Source organism: Lepus europaeus, chromosome 11 (genome assembly GCF_033115175.1).
Source record: "Lepus europaeus isolate LE1 chromosome 11, mLepTim1.pri, whole genome shotgun sequence".
In the NCBI taxonomy this organism is placed as follows: domain Eukaryota; kingdom Metazoa; phylum Chordata; class Mammalia; order Lagomorpha; family Leporidae; genus Lepus; species Lepus europaeus.
Window position 1 is genome coordinate 21,787,373 of NC_084837.1, and position 19,553 is coordinate 21,806,925.

The 19,553-nt window shown below is 45.6% G+C and overlaps 1 protein-coding gene across 1 annotated transcript; it reads left to right on the forward strand.

Moving 5' to 3' along the window:
• Positions 1 to 5,061: 5,061 nt before the first annotated feature.
• CNIH1 (cornichon family AMPA receptor auxiliary protein 1) lies at positions 5,062 to 18,199 on the forward strand. Its single transcript, XM_062205106.1, has 5 exons — positions 5,062 to 5,253; positions 10,072 to 10,140; positions 14,026 to 14,138; positions 15,871 to 16,014; positions 18,078 to 18,199. The coding sequence occupies exons 1-5, from the start codon at positions 5,173 to 5,175 to the stop codon at positions 18,103 to 18,105; spliced, it is 435 nt and encodes a 144-aa protein (XP_062061090.1). The 5' UTR covers positions 5,062 to 5,172; the 3' UTR covers positions 18,106 to 18,199.
• The last annotated feature ends 1,354 nt before the right edge of the window (positions 18,200 to 19,553 follow it).

A 19,553-nucleotide genomic window follows, 5' to 3' on the forward strand; every position in this document is an offset into this window, starting at 1 on the left:
TAGACCCACTAGTGTCCTCATCAAGCACCTGTGTGTGGTTGATTGCTCTAACTGGCCCTTTCTTTTCATGAAAATGGGTGCATGAATGTTCTCCAATGGAGTAACATTGCATAAGACAATTTATCCAACAGAACTTTAAATTTTTAAAATGGTTATCTATTTGTTTTTATTTATTTGAAAGGCAGAGTGACAGAGTCAGAGAGATCTCCCTTGCATTGGTTCACTCTCCAAATGCCCACAACAGTCAAGGCTGGGCCAGGTGGAAGCCAGGAGCCAGGAACTTCATCTGGGTCTCCCCTAGGGGTGACAGGGACGCAAATACTTGAGGCATGATCTCCTGCCTCCTGGGAAGTACATTAGCAATAAGCTAGATCCGAAATGGAAGTAGAACTCAAACTAGACATTCTGGTATGGGATGTTCATGTTCTGGGCAGTGGTTCATGTGGCCACAAAGCCTGCGCCCCAGTGGAACTTTCTATGGTGATAGAAATATTTTGTGACTATGCTGTGTAATACAGTAGCCACCAGAAACATGTGTAGTGTAGCTAAGGAACTGAATTTTAATTTCATTCATTCTAATTAAATCTAGATGGCACGCATGATTAGGAGCTCCTATGGTGGATAGCACAGCTCTAGAGTTTACTTGTGTGCCCTGTGAGTAGGTGAAGAGGACTTCACACTGCCATAGCTCATGGGACTATGTGCTATGTCAGTGTCCTACCTGACGCAGACTGTGTGCTCAATAAACCTTTGTTCTCTTTGATGAAGAGAATGGACTTGCTTTTCACATAAAGCAGTCATGGGGTTTGGGGTGGACAAAATGCCTTCTACAAACTTTCTGTCTCAGGAAGAATACGGATAGCGAGTCCTGGTGCCGGTGTTGTGGCACAGTATGCCGGGCTGCCACCTGCAGTGTCAGCATCCCATATTGGATTCCAGTCTGGCTGCTCTGCTTCTGATTTGCTAATGTGCCTGGGAAACCACAGAAGACAGCCCAAGTGCCTGGGCCCCTGCACCCATGTAGGAGACCTGAATGGGTCTCTAGGTTCTTCTGGTTTTGGACCAGCCCCAGCCATTGTGGCCATCTGGGAAGTGAACCAGCAGATGGACAATTTTTCCCTCTCTCTCTCTCTCTCTCTCTCTCTTCTCTCTCTTCCTCTCTCTCTTTCCCTCTCTCTCTTCCTTTCTTCTCTGTCACTCTTTTAAATACATCCTTTTTTAAAATAAGAAAAGGAGTGAGTCCTGGAGGGACAGTTTCATTCTGTGAGGTGTGGTGGAAGAGGCAGTTATTAGGCAAGGAAAAGATCATTTCAGGTGAAGATGGAGAAAAGCGTATTGTCAGGAGGTAGAATCTCTGGGGGCCGGCGCTGTGGCTTAACAGGCTAATCCTCCACCTTGCGGCACTGGCACACTGGGTTCTAGTCCCGGTTGGGGCGCCGGATTCTATCCCGGTTGCCCCTCTTCCAGGCCAGCTCTCTGCTATGGCCCGGGAAGGCAGTGGAGGATGGCCCAAGTCCTTGGGCCCTGCACCCGCATGGGAGACCAGGAGAAGCACCTGGCTCCTGGCTTCGGATCAGCGCGGTGCGGCGGCCGCAGCGGCCATTGAGGGGTGAACCAACAGCAAAAAGGAAGACCTTACTCTCTGTCTCTCTCTCTCTTACTATCCACTCTGCCTGTCAAAAAAAAAAAAAAAAAAAAAAAAAGAATCTCTGGGTATCTGGTGAGGAAAGATCACTTCCAAAGGTTTGGAAGGGATTCATTTATTATCTTCTTATTTAAAAAATTACTTCATTTAGTTGAAAGGCAGAGCAATGGTGGGGAGGGTGGGCGGGGGGGGGCAGAGAGAGAGATCTTCCAGCTGCTGGCTCACTCTACAAATAGCTGCAATGGCTGTGGCTGGGTCAGGCCGAAGCCAAGAGCCCGAAACTCAGTCCAGGTCTCCCACACATGTGGAAGGGGCCCAAGCACTTTAACCATTTTCCACTGCTTTCTCAGGCACATTAGCAGGAAGCTAGATTGGAAGGGGAGCACCAGGACTCAGACCTGAGCAGGTGACAGCTTAACCCACAGTACCACAACAGCAGCCCCTAATTTTTTTCACGGTTGCTTTTTTTATTATTATTATTTTTGGCACTGTCCACTGTATCACCACAACATAGGCAGAAAAGCCGCAGCCAGCCAACGAGAAGCACCAGGGCTGTCCTCATACATGTCCTATCTATCCCATAAGGATGTTCCTTGCTTGTCCCTCAAAATTTATGAAATTATTATGATTAATTTAAAATAAATTTATGATACTATGAAAAAAGCTCCTAGGTTTCTTGAATTTTGAGGCTTGCGTGTGGTTGCCTTGGCGGGGCCAGATCAAATCCAGACATCCCACCCTTGATTCAAAAGAAGGCGGCAGGGGGCTGTACTGTGGCATAGTGGGTAAAGCCGATCCAGCTCCCTACTAATGTGCCTAGGAAAGCAGCGGAAGATGGCCCACGTGCTTGGGCCCCTGCATCCACATGGGAGACCTAAAAGAATTCCTGGCTCCTAGCTTCAGCTTGGCCCAGCCCTGGCTGATGTGGCCATTTGGGGAGTGAACCAGTGGATGGAAGATCTCTCTCGCTCTGTTTGTCCTCTCTAAATCTGACTTAAAAAAAAAAAAGATTTATTTATTTATTTGAAAGGCAGAATTACAGAGAGGCAGAAGAAGCAGAGAGAGAGAGAGGTCTTTCATCTGTTGGTTCACTTCCCAAATGGCCACTATGGCTGGAGATGGGCCGATCCAAAGCCAGGTGCAGGAGCTTCTTCCGGATTTCCCACGCAGGTGCAGGGGCCTAAGGACGTGGGCCATCCTCCACTGCTTTCCCAGACACATTAGTAGGGAGCTGGATTGGAAGTGGAGCAGCCGGGACTTGAACTGGCTCTCATGGGATGCTAGTGCTGCAGGCAGTGGCTTTACTTGCTATGTCATAGCGCTGGCCCCTAACTCTGCCTTTCAAATAAATAAATATTCAAAGAAGAAGAGGGAGGAGGAGGAGGAGGAAAAGGAGAAGATGAAGGGGGAAAAGGTGGGGAAGGAGGCGGGAGCTCACGGTTTGGGGTAAACAATTCCCTGCAAACTCTCTTTCCGGGGCCCAGGAGACTGCCTCTGTGAGTTCTCCTATACATACAAGACCTGTGCTGCCTTTCGCTCTGCTTCTATGGCCTGACATGCTAAATAAAGTCCTTTTTGCCTTCTTCCCTTCTCTCATGATGGCCTCCAGTCAGTCCTGTTGATCTCTAAAATACTATCAAATAAGCTCCCCCCTTTCCATCCCAGCTTCCCCATTCCAGTTCAGATCGGCAGCAACTTTTCCCTGCGTCATTGTTGTGGGCTTCCTGTTTCCAATCCGATATTTCTCTAACCAGGTTCATGGAGCACAGTTGGGCAGTTTGTGTACTGCACACAGGAGGTGAGGGGGGCTGAAATATGCCCTGTCAATCTGTTCTCTGGTGTGGGGTTCTATTTATATGGAGAGGATAACATGTGTAGTGTTGAAAGGTGCCATATAAACCTGGTGCTATAGACCTCTACTATCCAATATGGTAGCCACCAGCTACATATGGCTATCAAAGTGTAATTCATTAAAAAGATATAACATTTAAAGTTTAATTCCTCAGTCATATTTGCTACACTGAAAGTGCCCAAGAGTCACATGTGCCTTGTGGTTACTGTATTGGAGAGCAGACAAACTGAAAATTTCTACCAGTGCAGGAAGTTCTACCGGACAGCAGCGAGTAGACCTTCCTTTGAAACTGGTTCACACAATGCTCTAGTGTGAGTGATCTTTAATCCCAAACATGTCCTCCTCGTGCTTAAAAGTCTTCCATGATTTCCACTTCCATCAGCAGCAGTTAGGTGGCCCAACCATTCTGTGACTAGTAGCCAGCATCCACAGCAAAACAGCCAGAAAGAATAGAAGGGAAGAGGTTGCTGTTGTGGCTACATCTGGTTAAGTTGCTATTGGCATCTCATATCAAGGTGCCAGCTCAAGTCACTGGTGCTCTGTTTCCAATCCACTCGAGAGGAGCCTGGGCTCCTGTCACCTATGTGGGAGACCCAGACGGAGCTCCGGGCTGCCGCAACTCCAGCCGTTGCAGGGTTGAACCAGTGGAGAAAAGAACTCTGCTTCTCCCTCTCTTTTTGTCACTCTGCCTTTCAAATAAATAAATCTTTGGGAAAAAAAAAAAAAGGGAGGCGTACTCATGGATTTTTGGTGCTGTTTTGATAGGTATTTGTTTTGATTACATCTACATTTCTGCGTTTCTGTATCTATATTGCCATCTCTCTATAATTTTATATCTATATAATGTTCCATTGGGTTGTCATGGGAAAGTTTACTTGTGTGGTGAGCAAACACAGCTTGAAACCCTTGGGCTTGTAGGATATGGGGTCTGAACTCCTTAGCAGGGCACATGAAGTCTTTCATGATCTGACCCCTTGCTAACTCCTTTCTAACTGTTAACACTGTCTTGCATTTATGTTCCACTAATGTAAAACTGACGCTGGGTTCAGCCAACACACCAAGCTCTTCTTTGTAAGCACAGTCTTCGCGTGTGCCGGACTGCTTCCTTGGACAGCTAGCTGCCAGCTCTACCTTGTCTTAGCCTGGACAGCTTCTACTCACCACAGAGGCCTGAGCTTAGGAAACCTCTACTCCAAGAATTCTGGCCCGAATGCCTAGGGCCGGCTGGGTCCTCTTTGACCTTTCAGAACCTCCTACAGACATCCCTGTCTGGCTTATAATCTCGTAATTATTTAATCAGTAAATATTTATTCGTTTCCGGCACTATATTAATTTCTTTCAGTGCAAAGCTACTTCACTCATCTTTGTATCTCAAGAGAGAAGTATAGAACCTGGGACAAACTGGGCACTCATTCAGTAAATACTTGGTCAGAGAGTAACCAGAGGACCAAAGAATCCAACTGTGCCGACAACATGAGTGCGATGCACACTCCAGCCATCAGAGGGCGCTGGCGCGGCGCCCCTGGTGCGCAGGCGCGCTGGGAGGCGGGCACCACGGCGGCGGCGGCGGCGGTCCTGGCTGCGGCCGGGGGAAGTGAATGGTTTTACCCAGAGGGCTCTGCGCCGCCTTTCTCCCGCTGGCACCGGCGCCGCTCCCTGCTCCTCCTGCCCGGCCATGGCGTTCACGTTCGCGGCCTTCTGCTACATGCTGGCGCTGCTGCTCACCGCGGCGCTCATCTTCTTCGCCATCTGGCACGTGAGTAGCCGGGGCCGGGGGGAAGGCGGGCGCGGCGGCGGCGCAGCCCCTTCTCGCCCGGGGGCCCACAGTGCCGGGGACGCGGCGGCCCCCCGGAGGTCGCCGGGGCGGCGCGGGCCGCGCCGTGAGGGGTCTGCGCGCCGGTCCCCCTCGCGGCCTGGGGGGCTGCAGGTCGCTGGGGGGCAGCCGGGCGAGGGTCGCCAGGCCGGCGCGCGGCAGTGTCCAGGCGCAGGCCGCGCGCACCGCTGCTCGGCCGCGGCGGGGCGGGGCGGCCGCGGTGCAGCCGGGCCCTGCGGGACAGCGCCCCGCGTCCCGGGGGAGGCTGCCGAGGGCGCCCCGAGCCGCGGCACGCACTCAGCGAGAAGTTTCGAGGAATGTTCATGATGTAATAGCGAGTGCCTGCCTGATGGAGGGTTTCCGCAGGAGTGTGGCCGACGCCGACGGCCACAGCCCGGCCGAGATGCGTGTCCACCTGGACGACTTCTGGGCACTTGTTGGGGCTGCGAACAGAACCACGTCCTCTCCCAGCGCCCCCAGCCCCTCCCCGGGATTCCGGCTTCCTGTGAACTCGGATGCGGGGCGCGTTGCTTTGTCGACCGCCCTGAGTCCCGCTTTGACCGCCGGCTGTTTCTCGGGAGACGGTCTCCGAGCCACCTCTGTAATTGATGGTTGCCTGGCATGGTAGAGGGCGTTTTAATTTGATTTTCAGAATGCTCAGAAACCGTCGGTTGCGCTGAAGGAGTTTTAGTGTCTTTGACTTCGCATCCTAAAAAGCCCGTAGGATTCAAAAGCGCATCCTCAGTGGGCCCTAAGAGGAACAGGCTTAAGTTCCCGGTGACAGTTCTACCAGAGACTTTTTAAATTATTTTATTTTATTATTATTATTATTAACTTATTTATTTATTTTACAGAATTCTGGTTCTGTAGCATAAAGTGGGAGGCGTTAATAGCCCACTGGCAATCAGCTGCCATGAGTTCTGTCTTCCTTTTGCGCCTGTCCTCCCCATAGCCCAGTGCTTCTGGAATGATGGTCTCCCTTTGCATAGCTGAGGGTGTTCACCCCCAAGTCAGGTGTGGTCCTGCCCACGCCAGGGATTTGTTAGGAAACGTCCGGAGAAGCGGAGTGATGGGCTGGCAGCAGTGTGTTGTGCCAAAAGACGTCTCACAAGCAGAGAGACGGCATGGACCATTCCCTTTGGCTCAGCGGTGCGATGCTGCTTGGTTGCCACCCTGCCTGCTCGTGGACCGGGCGTGCTTGGGGAGGCTGCTGACTTTCAGACATGGCTGCTATCTCAGTGCTGGTCAGGAGCCAGGAGGACCCTGAGGAGCGGCAGGGCTGGTGCTGGGGAAGGTGGAGCAGCCCCGATGGAGCTGCAGTGTGTGGCCGTGGCCTGGCCGAGGCCTGGCGGTGGGTGGGGTTCGCTGGCGGTCACCCGCTGCTTGCTGCAAGGAGATTCAGAGCAAGGAGCCGCGCGGTGGCCCTTTCCACATTTTTACTTTTAGGACCTCCTTGTGCTTGGCTTCACGAAAACCTGAACCGCGCCTTTTAAAAAATGAGTAGTTTAATTTCAGCTTTGAAATGCGTGTCTCCGGGAAGTAGATAATTTTAAGCCCTGTTACAGAATTAAAAAAAAAAAAAAAAAAAAGAATCCTGTCACAGGTTAATGGAGAGCCTTCATGTTTAGGGGTTTCTCAGTTCAGAGAGTCACTGCATCCTTTTGGAAACAATTCTAAATAAACATGGAGTTTTTTTTTTTTTTTTTTTTTTTTTTTTGGACAGGCAGAGTTAGACAGTGAGAGAGAGAGACAGAGAGAAAGGTCTTCCTTCTGTTGGTTCACCCCCCAAATGGCTGCTGGCGTGCTGCGCTGATCTGAAGCCAGGAGCCAGGTGCTTCCTCCTGGTCTCCCATGGGGTGCAGGGCCCAAAGACTTGGGCCATCCTCCACTGCCCTCCCGGGCCACAGCAGAGAGCTGGACTGGAAGAGGGGCAACCGGGACAGAATCCGGCGCCCCGACTGGGACTAGAACCCGGTGCCCATATGGGATGCAGGCGCTGCAGGTGGAGGATTAACCAAGTGAGCCACAGTGCCGGCCCCAATAGACATGTAATTTTAAATTGTCTATTATCCACGTAACCTGAACTTTTTTTTTTTTTTTAAAGAATTTATTTATTTGAGAGTCAGAGAGACAGGTCTTCCATCCGCTGGTTCACTCCCCAAATGGCTGCAACCTGAGCTGGGCTGATCTGAAGCTAGGAGTCAGGAGCTTCTTCCGGGCAGGTGCAGGGACAAAACACTTGGACCATCTCCACTGCTTCCCCAGGCACATTAGCAGGGAGCTGGATCAGAAGTGGAGCAGCCAGGACTCAAACTGGTGCCCATATAGGATGCCAGCACTATAGGTGGCAGCTGTACCTGCTATACCACAGCACTGACCCCTCTCTTTTCTTTCTTTCTTTTTTTTTTTTTTAGATTTGTTTATTTATTTGAAACTCAGGTACAGAGAGAGAGAGAGAGAGAAAGAGAAAGAGACAGATCTTCCATTCACTGGTTCACTCTTTAAATGGCTACAACGGCCGGGGCTGGGCCAGGCCAAAGACAGGAGCCAGAAGCTTTTTCTGGGTCTCTCATTTGTGTACAGGTCATCTTCTGCTGCTTTCGCAAGCGCATTAGCAGGGCACTGGATTGGAAGTGAAACAGTTGGGACTTGAACCTGCATCCATAGGGGATGCCAGTGCTGTGGACTGCAGCTTAACCTGCTGCTCCACAGCACTGTCCCCAGGGATCCTGAGTTTTATACTTGGCATCTTGAGGGATTTGTCTGTTTTTTTATTTTTATATTTTGTGGGCGATCTTATGAACATTTTTGTTGAGCCACACAAAAGGCCACTGCAAAAGAGTTGAAATCCTCTCGTTTAAGAATCCTATCGGAAGAGCATTGAAAACTCTCACTTAGGGCACTCAAACAGAAACACATTTGGCATAATATGCAAAATGCCGCTGGAAGTCACCTAAAGATAATGTCCAATAAAAAAAATAGTGTTAAAGATAAGTTTTGTATTTTGCTATTAAATTAGATCTTGTTATAGGCAACTACTGTTTTTCTTTTGTGATGATGGTCCTTGTCTTGAACTTTATTACTAAAATGCAGTGGGGATATATCACAGTAGTGTCAGGTTGCTAATCATGTCCGTGAGTAATCAGAAATCAGTATCTTCTGATTTCACATTTATATTTTTATCATTTACTTGTGTTAGGGGCCATTAGAACAGGAAAATCTCCTGATGAATTCTTTTTTGTTGTTTTAATTTGTTGATTTTTATTTGAAAGGCAGAGTTACAGAGAGAGGGAGAGACAGAGGGAGAGTGATCCTCCATCCACTGGTTCACTCCCCAGTGGCTGCAACGGCTAGAGCTGTGACGGACCAAAGCTAGGAGCCAGAAGCTTCTTCCAGGTCTCCCAAGTGGATGCAGGGGCCCAAGCACTTGGGCCGTCTTCTGCTGCTTTCCCAGGCACATTAGTAGGGAGCTGGATCGGAAGAAGAACAGCCCGGACTAGAAATGACATCCATATTGGATGCCGACGCTGCTGGCAGTGGCTTAACCGCCACAATGCCGGTTCCAAATTCTGTCCTTTTTAAAAAAAATCTCCAGTGTTTTTCACTCTCCGCACCTTCCATTCAATAAATATTTATTGAACACTTAAATATGTGCCAGGTGTCATTTTTATGTTTTAGGTCCTCGGCCACAGTAGTGAATACAGTAAAAATCTTGGTTCTCTTCAGTGTTACATTATCTAACTGTTTTCATTTCTATTTTGTTAGAGTTTTTATTGGGACAAATTGGTGGAATTTATAAAATTATAGAAATTGAGACTCTATCTTTTTATGAAACTTAAGAAGATTAACAGGGAAATAAGCATATTAAAAGCTAGAAATACAGCACTACTGATTACTGATAATACAGGGCGGTGCTGTCTCACTTAGAAAGATGCTATTCCCAACCCAGCAGGGGAGGCCGGGATCAGTGCTGTGTCCCCTGAGTAATCAGTGGCAGCAGTTGACATGGCTCCTCATTAAACTTGCTGCCATTGGCCTCTCTGACACACGGTGTCAGTGCCACACGGTGGTGTATGGCCTGTATTTTGGGTCTAAGTACATTTTCACTTTGAAGTTCTGTGCTTTAGTGACCCCTAAGGTGATAGCCATATCCCTGCAGAGTGTGGACAAAAGCATTCCTGGAAATGTATATGTTTGGGCCCGAAGGGGAGCAAGTTGAAGTGCGAAGTCCATCTCTGGTGTCTCACCAGTGCTGTGGCAAGGGCAGGGCCTGCCCACATCATTCAAAGTGCTCCTGCAACGTGCAAGAGAACCTGTTGGTCAATGTCAGTGAAGTGCTACCTGCAAACATTCACAAGAATGCCATTATTTTTGCCTGAGACAGTCAGGAAAACTCCAGAGAGTAGTTGATACATAGAAAGCAGATCTTTAAGAGAAAGAGGAGTTTGGATAAATAATTTTGGAGGTAGAGGAAGTCATATCTCAAGTAGAGAAAATAAGAGAGTGGGTGTTGAAGAGATGGAAATTTGAAGGTAATTAGCTCAGTGATATCAGATCATTTTAATGATAATGACATAACAGTGTTTTCAGTTCTTTTAATCTGATTCTTGTGGTTCTTGCTATTAGTATGTGTTTACTGTAAATTGGTTTGCTTTTACTTTCATTTTATTAACTTGTTTCAGTAGTTATTTGATGGTGGGGCAGGTTTGTTGCTCCTTTTTATTCAAATGAGTTGTCCTAACTGTTTAAATTTTATTTTAGATTATTGCATTTGATGAGCTGAAGACTGATTACAAGAACCCTATAGACCAGTGTAATACCCTGAATCCTGTAAGTTACAATATAGGATTTGTCTATAGATTTTTAAAATGTTATTTGCTTTTAACTTGATACAATTTTGAAAATGGCCAGTATTCTCAGAGGCATGGTATATTTGTACTTTTTGAAATAGGTACAGTTTTTTAAATGTTTTTTTTTCTGTCATGCGTGACTATTCTGACTATTATTAATCTGCTGGTGATCTTGTCAGCTGTCATACTAACATTCTTCCAATCTGCTTTTTACGTTGTCGGCCAAAGACAGTTGAAAAGGTCAAAAAGATTAAAAGAGTCAAAATTGCACTAAAGGTGTGTACTGCTTTTCAGTTTAATGCTTTGATGCTACTTCATTTCATGGGGAGGGTAGGGCATTTGTATTGTTCTGTTCAGTGTGCTTGTTCATATGCCTGTTGAGGTTTATGATTTCATGAAACTTCATACTTTATGCAAATATTTGCTTGCTGGCCCAGTCAAGTAGGGAAAGCTGTTAAATGCTTATGCCTTTTTAAATGTCATAGCCATAGGCACTTCTGTATTAAATTATTTGGTGCAATGTTTGAAAGTTGGTTAATATAAAGCGACTTTATAACAGAGTTGAGATTATTCTTGAGTTGTGGCTTTATTGTGAGGTGGGAGGCAAGTGGCATCTTTGGTAGGGGCTTAGCTGCCTAGGCTGGCTTTAGCCCTGGTTAGGGGTGTTCTGGAGTAGATTTAGCCTCTCCGCTAATGCTTTTTCTTAGCCTTTCAGGTGGATAGCTCTGTTCTTGCATTCTGGAATCTTGAGGTAATTGCCCTTTGGACTTAAACTGCTAGAATTTCATAGAAAGCAATTTGTCTACAAATGTCTAGAGTTATTTGTAGCGCATGTCCATTCTCAGTCTCTAAGACAGATCTGTCATACATACACTAAGTTGTGAGATGGGATGGAGTTAGTGATCCTGAGGCTCCATTTGCTTAGAGGTTTTGTGGACTTTTTTTTTTTTTTTTTTTTTTTTTTACTTTTTAAGGAAAATTTTCTTCCAGTTCATAGGTTTAATTTGACTTTAGTAATCTGAAGCAGAAGGAAAACAATAGATGCGTTTTCAAGAAGTAAAATATAGTAATTCATCCTTAAAAATACAATGAAATAGGAGTATGTGTAGCATTTAGTTGTGTAAAATGCCAGTGCACTAGCACGCTGGCGGAGCTGACAGATGGAAGAAGCATCTGTCGTGTGAGTTTGCTACCTTATCAGTTTTCCAGGTACAGGTGAATGACGGTTTGATTTTTAGTTTGTCTTTTGAGAACTGTTACAGGAAGACTTGATGTAGATACAAGGATAACTGTTAACTTAGCAGCTGTGGCTCTGTTCTGTGGCATGAAATGGGAGGAGAAGAGTGCCTTCTGGTTGGAAATACTATGTTCATTGTCAAAATCCCTACCTTAGGAGTTGAAACTAATTGTTACTAGGAAACAAGTAGACCGCAGGCTCTCCTTTTGACAGTATTTTATTCTGGAATGAATAGTATTCTGTGCTCTTTGGCTTTTTATTACTGCCAGTAACCAACTGATGAGGAGAGCAATAGTAACTGCAGTCAGACGAGGCCTTTGTTGGGTGCCAGGCTGTGTGCTAAGCGGTATACCTGGATTTCGTTGGTTCAACTCTCATGCCAGTCCTCAGAAGTTGGTATATTTTCGTTCTCATGAGCAGGAGAGTGTGTGGATGGCTTGGCAAGCTGAAAGCACTTGCTCAAGGTTCCGCAGCTAAGGGAATGCCAGAATTGGAACCCGGACAGCCTGAGTTTTTGAAGCTAAAGCTCGTATTTCCCTAATTTATTGTCATTTAAGAGGAGCAAATTTCATTTTAACATAATATGCCTGATTTCTGGCTTTTCTTAATGGAAAGAAAGTGTCCCTGAGAACACACATGAGCCAAACCCCCTGCCGCCGCGGGGTAGGGAGTCAGGGTGTGGCCGCCCAGGTCACGCCGAGGCTAGGGTGCCGATCATTGGCTGAGCAGCAGTGCATCTGACAGTTTTCCCTATCAGAGTTTGTTCTGACAGTTCTGCCAAAGTATGGGGGAAGACACATACCCTAATTTCCAAAAACGAGAACTGCAACAAGAGAGTATTATATTTTGCGTGCCTGAGTGCTGCCACTAGAGCCGTGTTTGCGTGCGGTACTTGTCCTGGATACTAGTTTGTGTGTGAACTTGAGTTCTTAAGGAGGGTAAGTTTTGTGGTACTCACGGGGCATTTCATCACCGAAGAGCTGGTTTTTGTGAGATGCATAACAAGTGTATCTGAACTTGTTTTTGAGAAGGGAGGGAATGTGAATTTTGTTTCTTATTAGAACTGGTGAGTTGCAGGTTATCTTCACACTCTTACAAAATAAGTGCTTAAGAGCAGTGTGGGTTGTGCTGATTTGAAAATCATGCCCTTTCCATACCCTAGCTGGGAAGGGTGGGCTGAATGATTGCATAATGATTTGTATCTGTTGACTTCAGAGGGCTGAAGTAGGCTTATTGTCTTAGGAAGAAAATCTCCGATATTTAAACAGAGCAGCTCTAGTGGAATTTGTAATAAAATGCCTGTTTTTCTTCATTGTCTTGATTGTAGTCACTGGGCTTTGATAGATGCTGATTCAAAGGTTCCTGCTACAAGGTTACATGTGTGTGCAGAGTTGATCTTTTATTTATTTATTGTTGTTTATTATATTGCTTACATTTGTAGAAGATACCTGGCTAGTGGCATACATTATTTGGTTTTTACTGGGATTTCCTCTAAAATAGTATTCGTTACAAAGTTGAATAGCTTTAGATTGGTAACAGTAATTTGACTATTGGAAAATGGGCTTCAGTAAGCAGTATAATTATTTCTGCAGCCATGGTTTCCCCTCAGGAAAGGTCTGATGATGTTGAAGAATCACATGATTTGAATGTGGGCTGAAATAAACTTGGGAAACTGGCTGCACAGCTCTGAGTTACTGGGGCTTCTTTGGCCAAAACTTGCCATGAAGGGTTTTGATACTTTTGTTTAAGACATTGGCCTGAAATCTTGACGATTATAAAGATGATGTTAAATAAAGCACTAGCTTTTGGTGACTTTATGAAAACCATTTTGCGTAAATTAGCTTTTCCTCACTAAATACTGCCTCCTACCAAGCGGTTTTGAGTTCTGAGTGTCCACTGGTCTTAGGCTGTGTCTCTAGCATTTTGCTAGCAGGCAAGGCATACAGAGGAGTAAAGGTCATGGAAGAATGAGAACTCAGGGACCTGGACAATTCCAATTTCGTGGATAAGAACTCCGTCTTTTCCCTCCTACATTGCAGAAAGCACATCCTTTGCATTTGTGCTTCTTAGTGCTCGTCCCCTGACTGCGCTGAGATGATTGGCTGATTGCTTTCCATTGAAAAATGACTTGTGGTAATGTGATGTGGTTTGCTAAATACCGTGTATGTAGCAGTCCTGGTTTCTGTTAAAGGCTTAAAAACACGACTGTGTGAACTTCTAAAGGACAGTTTTGTTTTTGTGGATTTTTTGTGCCGTGTTGCATGTGATCAGATACTTCATTTTTATATTTTTATCAGTGTTGAGTGGCAGAAGGAAGAAGTATTCCGATCCATGAGTGGAGAACTGAACAGTCTGGGTGGTAACTTTGTATAATTCAACCGGTTGCTTAGAGAATATGAGTTTTAAATTTTAAGCCTTATTTTACAGCAAGCTGTATCTTCCGATCAGCTTGCTTGTAGCCCTGCTTTTGGTAAAAAGTAAAATGTGGCGCTAAAACTCAGTAAAATCGTTTGTCTCTGATTCTAAGAGTGAGTTTTCATTGTGGAAACTTGGTTGCCACCTGCCTTCCAGAGTAGCCACTGTTGACGGTCACTGCGCTATGATAACGGGCTTGTGTTTTTCTTCCAGCTTGTACTTCCAGAGTACCTCATCCATGCTTTCTTCTGTGTCATGTTTCTTTGTGCAGCAGAATGGCTTACACTGGGTCTCAATATGCCCCTCTTGGCATACCATATTTGGAGGTAATATTTAGATATGCTTTTAATATTTTTCTAATTAAAATTTAATTGTACTGTAGTTGATATGCTAGCCACCGAAATGAAAATTGAAAATCAATTGGTATTTATTTTTTTAAAGATGTATTAACTTATTTGAAAAGCAGAGTAATAGAGAAAAGAGAGAGAGAGGACTGAGGGGAGAGAGAGAGAATAAGCACACCCTTCCATACGCTGGTTCACTCCCTAAAGGCCTGCAGCATCCAGGGGCTGGGCCAGGCTGAAGCCGGGAACCAGGAACTCCATATGGGTCTCCCACCTGGGTGAAAGGGCCTCAAGCACCTGACCCATCACCTGCCATCCTCCTGGGTGTACGTCAGGAAGAAGCTGAATCTGCATCCCTCCCAGGCACTCCGATGTGGGCTGTGGGTATCCCAGGTGGCAGCTTTGCTCACTGTGCCACAACACCCGCACTGGCATTTTGTTTTCTAGAAATCGAATGGATGGGGACCGATGTTCTGGCACAATGGGCTGAGCTGGCATCTGTGACGCCAGCATCCCATATGGGCGCCAGTTCAAGTCCTGGCTGCTCTACTTCTGATTCAACTCCCTGCTAATGTGCCTGGGAAGGCAGTGGGTGATGACCCAAGTGCTTGGGCCCCTGCACCCTCATGGGAAACCAGGAAGAAGCTCCTGGCTTTGGCCTGGCCCAGGCCAGCCCTGGCCATTGGCAGCCATCTGAGAGAGAACCAGAGGTTGGAAGCTCTCTATCTCTCTGTCTCCCCTTCTCTCTCTTTGTAACTCTTTGCCTTTCGAAAGAGTAAATAAGTCTTTAAAAAAGAAAGAAGTCAAATGGATGAACAAATAGCTGTTTTAATACCTATCATAGAGCTTACTTAATTACTTTTTGAAGGGATTTTTAAAGAAAATGAAGGCTAACTTACATACAGTAAGTGCACAGGTCTGGGGCCTACAGATGAACGAGGCCTTATGAATATTTACACCTAGGCAGTTGCCACCGAGCTGCAGGTGATGCAGCAGCTGCAGCCCCAGGAGATCCTCTTGTGTCGGGGCTCCCAAGGCCCGATGGTTTTCCCTGTCTTTAAAGATATAAAGCACGTGTTGAATTTCTTTCTCCATGTTTACTTTGTGACTATAAATAAACTTCGGTTATTTGTAAAAGATAGTCGTATTTCATAGCTAATAGTTAGATCTGCCCTTTCTAGAGTTGGAGATTTTCGCTTTAGATAGGCATGTCACAATCTCATGGCCTTGAGTTTCGGAAGCGCTTACTGAAGTGGCATTTAGGAGTAAAGTGGTACGTCTGAGACTGGCTCCAAAACGGCTCAGGAAGTGTTCTCGAGGTTAGAGAACGAAAGAGAAGGTGGATACAGGCGTGCTGAACGTGCGTGTTTGGAATATCTGAGTGAAGGGTTCTTGTACCTTTTCTGTAAGTCTAATGTTATGTCAGTATAAAAAGTTGAAAATACCCTGATTTCATTTTTATTATTTCTGTTTTTCTTGGATTTCTGAAAATGCAGAGACCACATATGACTTGTTTAGCTAACCCTTTGTGCTCATTTTGGAGCTCTGGTTGTAAATTAAGGTGATGAAAGGCTAGAATTCCACACGTAGGTGACAGTGTGTTTGCCTGTGTGGATCACCTGTCGGCCACAGCTGTTTGGGAAGGGAAACCCTCTCTCTCAAGCTGCAGGCCTCCTGCCCTTTCGCAGTGGCTAATAGACTGTGTTTGTTCCAGGTACATGAGTAGACCAGTGATGAGTGGCCCGGGACTCTATGACCCCACAACCATCATGAATGCAGATATCCTAGCATATTGTCAGAAAGAAGGATGGTGCAAATTAGCTTTTTATCTTCTAGCATTTTTTTACTACCTATACGGGTAAGTTTAAAAAGGTGAAAGTATGATTTTCCTTTGCTGCCCCCAAGATTTGCAGGCATTCTGGTCTTAGTACCCTAATTAGAGTCCACTTGACGAATAACTGCGTGTCTTGAGCGGTGGTGACTGGAAATGGCACAGTTCAACATGCCACGCGCTTGTGCTCACCCCAGCAGGCGGCGGGTGTCAGCAGTGGCTGGGTGCTGCTTGCCGCAGGCTGTTCAGACGCTGTCACTTGGGAGAGGATGGGCCTCACTGTCCACGCAAAGTGCTGGCGTTGGGGGGATGGGGCTGTGTGTGTACAAAGAACGTTTCTGCTGGGAGCTGGCGTGTTGACGTTTTCCTGGGTGTTTGTAGCCTGTGTGCACTGCCCTTTGTTTCCTGGCGGGTTTGATTGGAGTGGGATGAATGAATGAAAGCGCTCTGCCTTACGGGGCGGCGAGTTACCAGTGGATGGTGTCCTTGTCCCTTAGGTTAAGGTTTCTCAGCTTTGGCACTGTTGACATTGTGGGCTGGGTAATTCTTTGTTGTGAAGGCTGTCCAGGAGAGTTAGCCGCATGCCAGGCCTCTACTGACTATGTGCCAGTAGTGCCCCTGCCCCAGTCACACAACCAGAAATGTCTCTGGGCATTGCCAGATGCCCCCAGGGGGCAAAACTGCCCTGGGTGAGAAGCTCTGGTATACTTATGTGCTGTAAAATGGCTGCGTATTAAAAGCAGACAAGGACAGGGTGAAGTGTGGAATCAGAATGATGCTTTAAGCTGTGTAAATACAGTAGAGCTCTCCCCTCATGTTCAAAATATAAAAATATTAGCTGTGCACAATGAAATTGCAGAGCTAATGGAATTTCCATTACCTTTCCTTTTGTTACTGAAAGCTTGGTGAGAATTCTCACCTCAGCACTGCGCTATGTCGTATGGGCCGGGAAGAGCCCCAGCTAGCTGGTAATAAAATCCTCTTGCTGCTGGGAAAAAAAAGAAAACTTGATGAGTATCATATGATAGGCTTCTGGTCACATTTCTCTTTTATTACACAAGTTTCCATCATAGATAAGGAGGAATGAAGTCAGGTTGAAATTGAAGAAAAAGACACCTCTATGCTTTTAGAGGTTGTCACTGGAAGAATGAGAATCCCTTAGTGCAGCCACAGGTGCTTCTCGGATATGCAGCAAAGGTAGTGAGCAGGTTCTGAAAAGTGAAAAATCATGTTATTCTAACTCCAAGTTAATTTTCACTTTTGAAGTTCCTATAACAAGTGTCTAGAACAATACTGATCTGTAGTGAGCACTTAAAACAAACTCGTTGAAAGGAAGAAAAAAAATGAATGAATGAACGATAAAACTGGAGATGTGCAGTGTGGAAAACGTTCACAAGGTTAAGGCAGCACTTGGATGTTTGTTGCATTTCAAGATTGCCTACCAAGTTTGCTCACCACCTTACTTTGTGTTTCTGTTTAGAGATGTGTGCTTTTTGAACCATGCTCTTATGCCCTGCCTCCCTCACGCTTCATGTGAAAATTGCCCTTGGTAGTTGAAGCTGAAGTCAAATGCTCACTGCCTTTTTTGCTGGTTTGTCCTGTTTTCTGTTGCTCTTGCTTAGAGCCCTTCTCTGATGGGAGTGTTCCTTAATTGTCCATTCCCTTCTATTAAATGGGAATAATGACAGTGCCTGCCTCGTGGGACTGCTTGAGTTAGGTGAGGTGATGCCTGTGAGAGAGCTGGCGTGGGCCTCACACGCCCGGTGCCCTCCACAGATGCGCCCCGCTGGGCTGAGATGTGGCCCTGAGCACGGTGGCCTTTGAATTACTTCTCTAAGCCCTGGTCCCCATGGAGCTTTCAGCCGTGCTGCTTGCTTGCTAAAACTGGAAAGGAAATAAGGGACCATTACAACTCATGCACGCAGCCAAATCCTAGGGTAGGTGAAAGTTCATGGATGCAGATGAAGCTCCCATGGTGAGTTGTCTCTTTGCTGCCACTCTGCAGTGTGCAGTGTGAAGCCGACTCAGCTTCTTGATGCGCTCAGGTTTGTAAGTTGCCTGCATTGTAACAGCTCTTTTCTTCCTTGCAGCATGATCTATGTTTTGGTGAGCTCTTAGAACCACACACAGAAGACTTGGTCCAGTTCAGTGCATGCAAAAAGCCACCACATGAAGGGATTCCTTCCAGCAAGATCCTGTTTCCAAGAGTAGCCTACGGAAGCTGATCAGTTACTTTAAAAATGACTCCTTATTTTTTAAATGTTTCCACATTTTTGGCTTGTGGAAAGACTGTTTTCATATGTTACATTCAGATAAAGAATTTAAATGGAATTACGTATAAATTAATATAAAATGATTACCTCTGGTGTTGACAAGTTTGAACTTGCACTCTTTAAGGAACAGCCATAATCCTCTGAATGATTGCATCAATTGCTGACTGTCCTTAGTCCATTGGAAGCATTTCTTTATAGGAACTTCTAGGGCTTATTTTGGTTTTATTGAAATGCCATCTAATTATAAATTAGCTGTAGATATCAGGTGCTTCTGATGAACTGAAAATGTATATCTGACTTGTGGGAAACTTCATGGGTTTCCTATTCTATCATGTAGATGATTATGGATACACTTAGACACATAAGAAGAGTGGGATTTTTTTCCCTTCGACTTGAATATTATCCCTGTATATTGCATGAATGAGAGATTTCCCATAGTTCCATCAGAGTAATATACTTGCTTCGATTCTTAAGCATAAGTGAACATGATATAAAAATATATGCTGAATTATTTGTGAAGAATGCATTTAAAGCTATTTTAAATGTGTTTTTATTTGTAAAACATAAGTAAGAAATTGGTTATGCTTACTGTTCTAATCTGGTGGTAGCGGTATTCTTAAGAATTTGCAAGTACATTAGATGTTCAGAATGGAATGAGAGAGAAAACTGTATCACCATCCTGCTGTTCCTTTAGTGCAAAACAATAAAACTCTGAAATTAAGACTTCCTTTCAGTGCATTGTTTTAAAAATTACAAGTAGTGATTTTTTAAACTTGCTTCAATCTGTAACAAAGACATATTACTGTCATTAGAGGAAAAACAGAACTGGAGAGTATTATCGTGTAGTTTTTCATAGAAATACCATGCCTGGATCTGAAATGCATGATTTTCAGACGGCCACGAGTACTCCCCTCTCGTCCTCTGGGGAGGGCATCAGTGGTGACGACAGGACGCAGCCTTTCTCTTACCAGCTGAAAAACATCAAGGCACTTAGAATGTTTCACGTTGCTTTCTCCTTTCTGCAATAGCTGGTTTTGAGGTAAAGGAGCTCGTGAGCTTGAAATTTTGCTGCTGCTTGTATGGCAGGTGAATTGTGGCTAGCATGTGATTGGAAGCATTCTTGGGCTTTATTTGGGATGAGGAAGTTCAGGTGGTTGAAGAGGATGCAAGTCCCCAGCAGAGGATCGAGAGAAGGAAAACCATGTGCAGCCATTCCCCCGAACGATCAGGGCAGTTACGGATGTGCTTGTTGGAAGCCTTACTCTGAGAGCTTCTCACGGCAGAACACTGCTG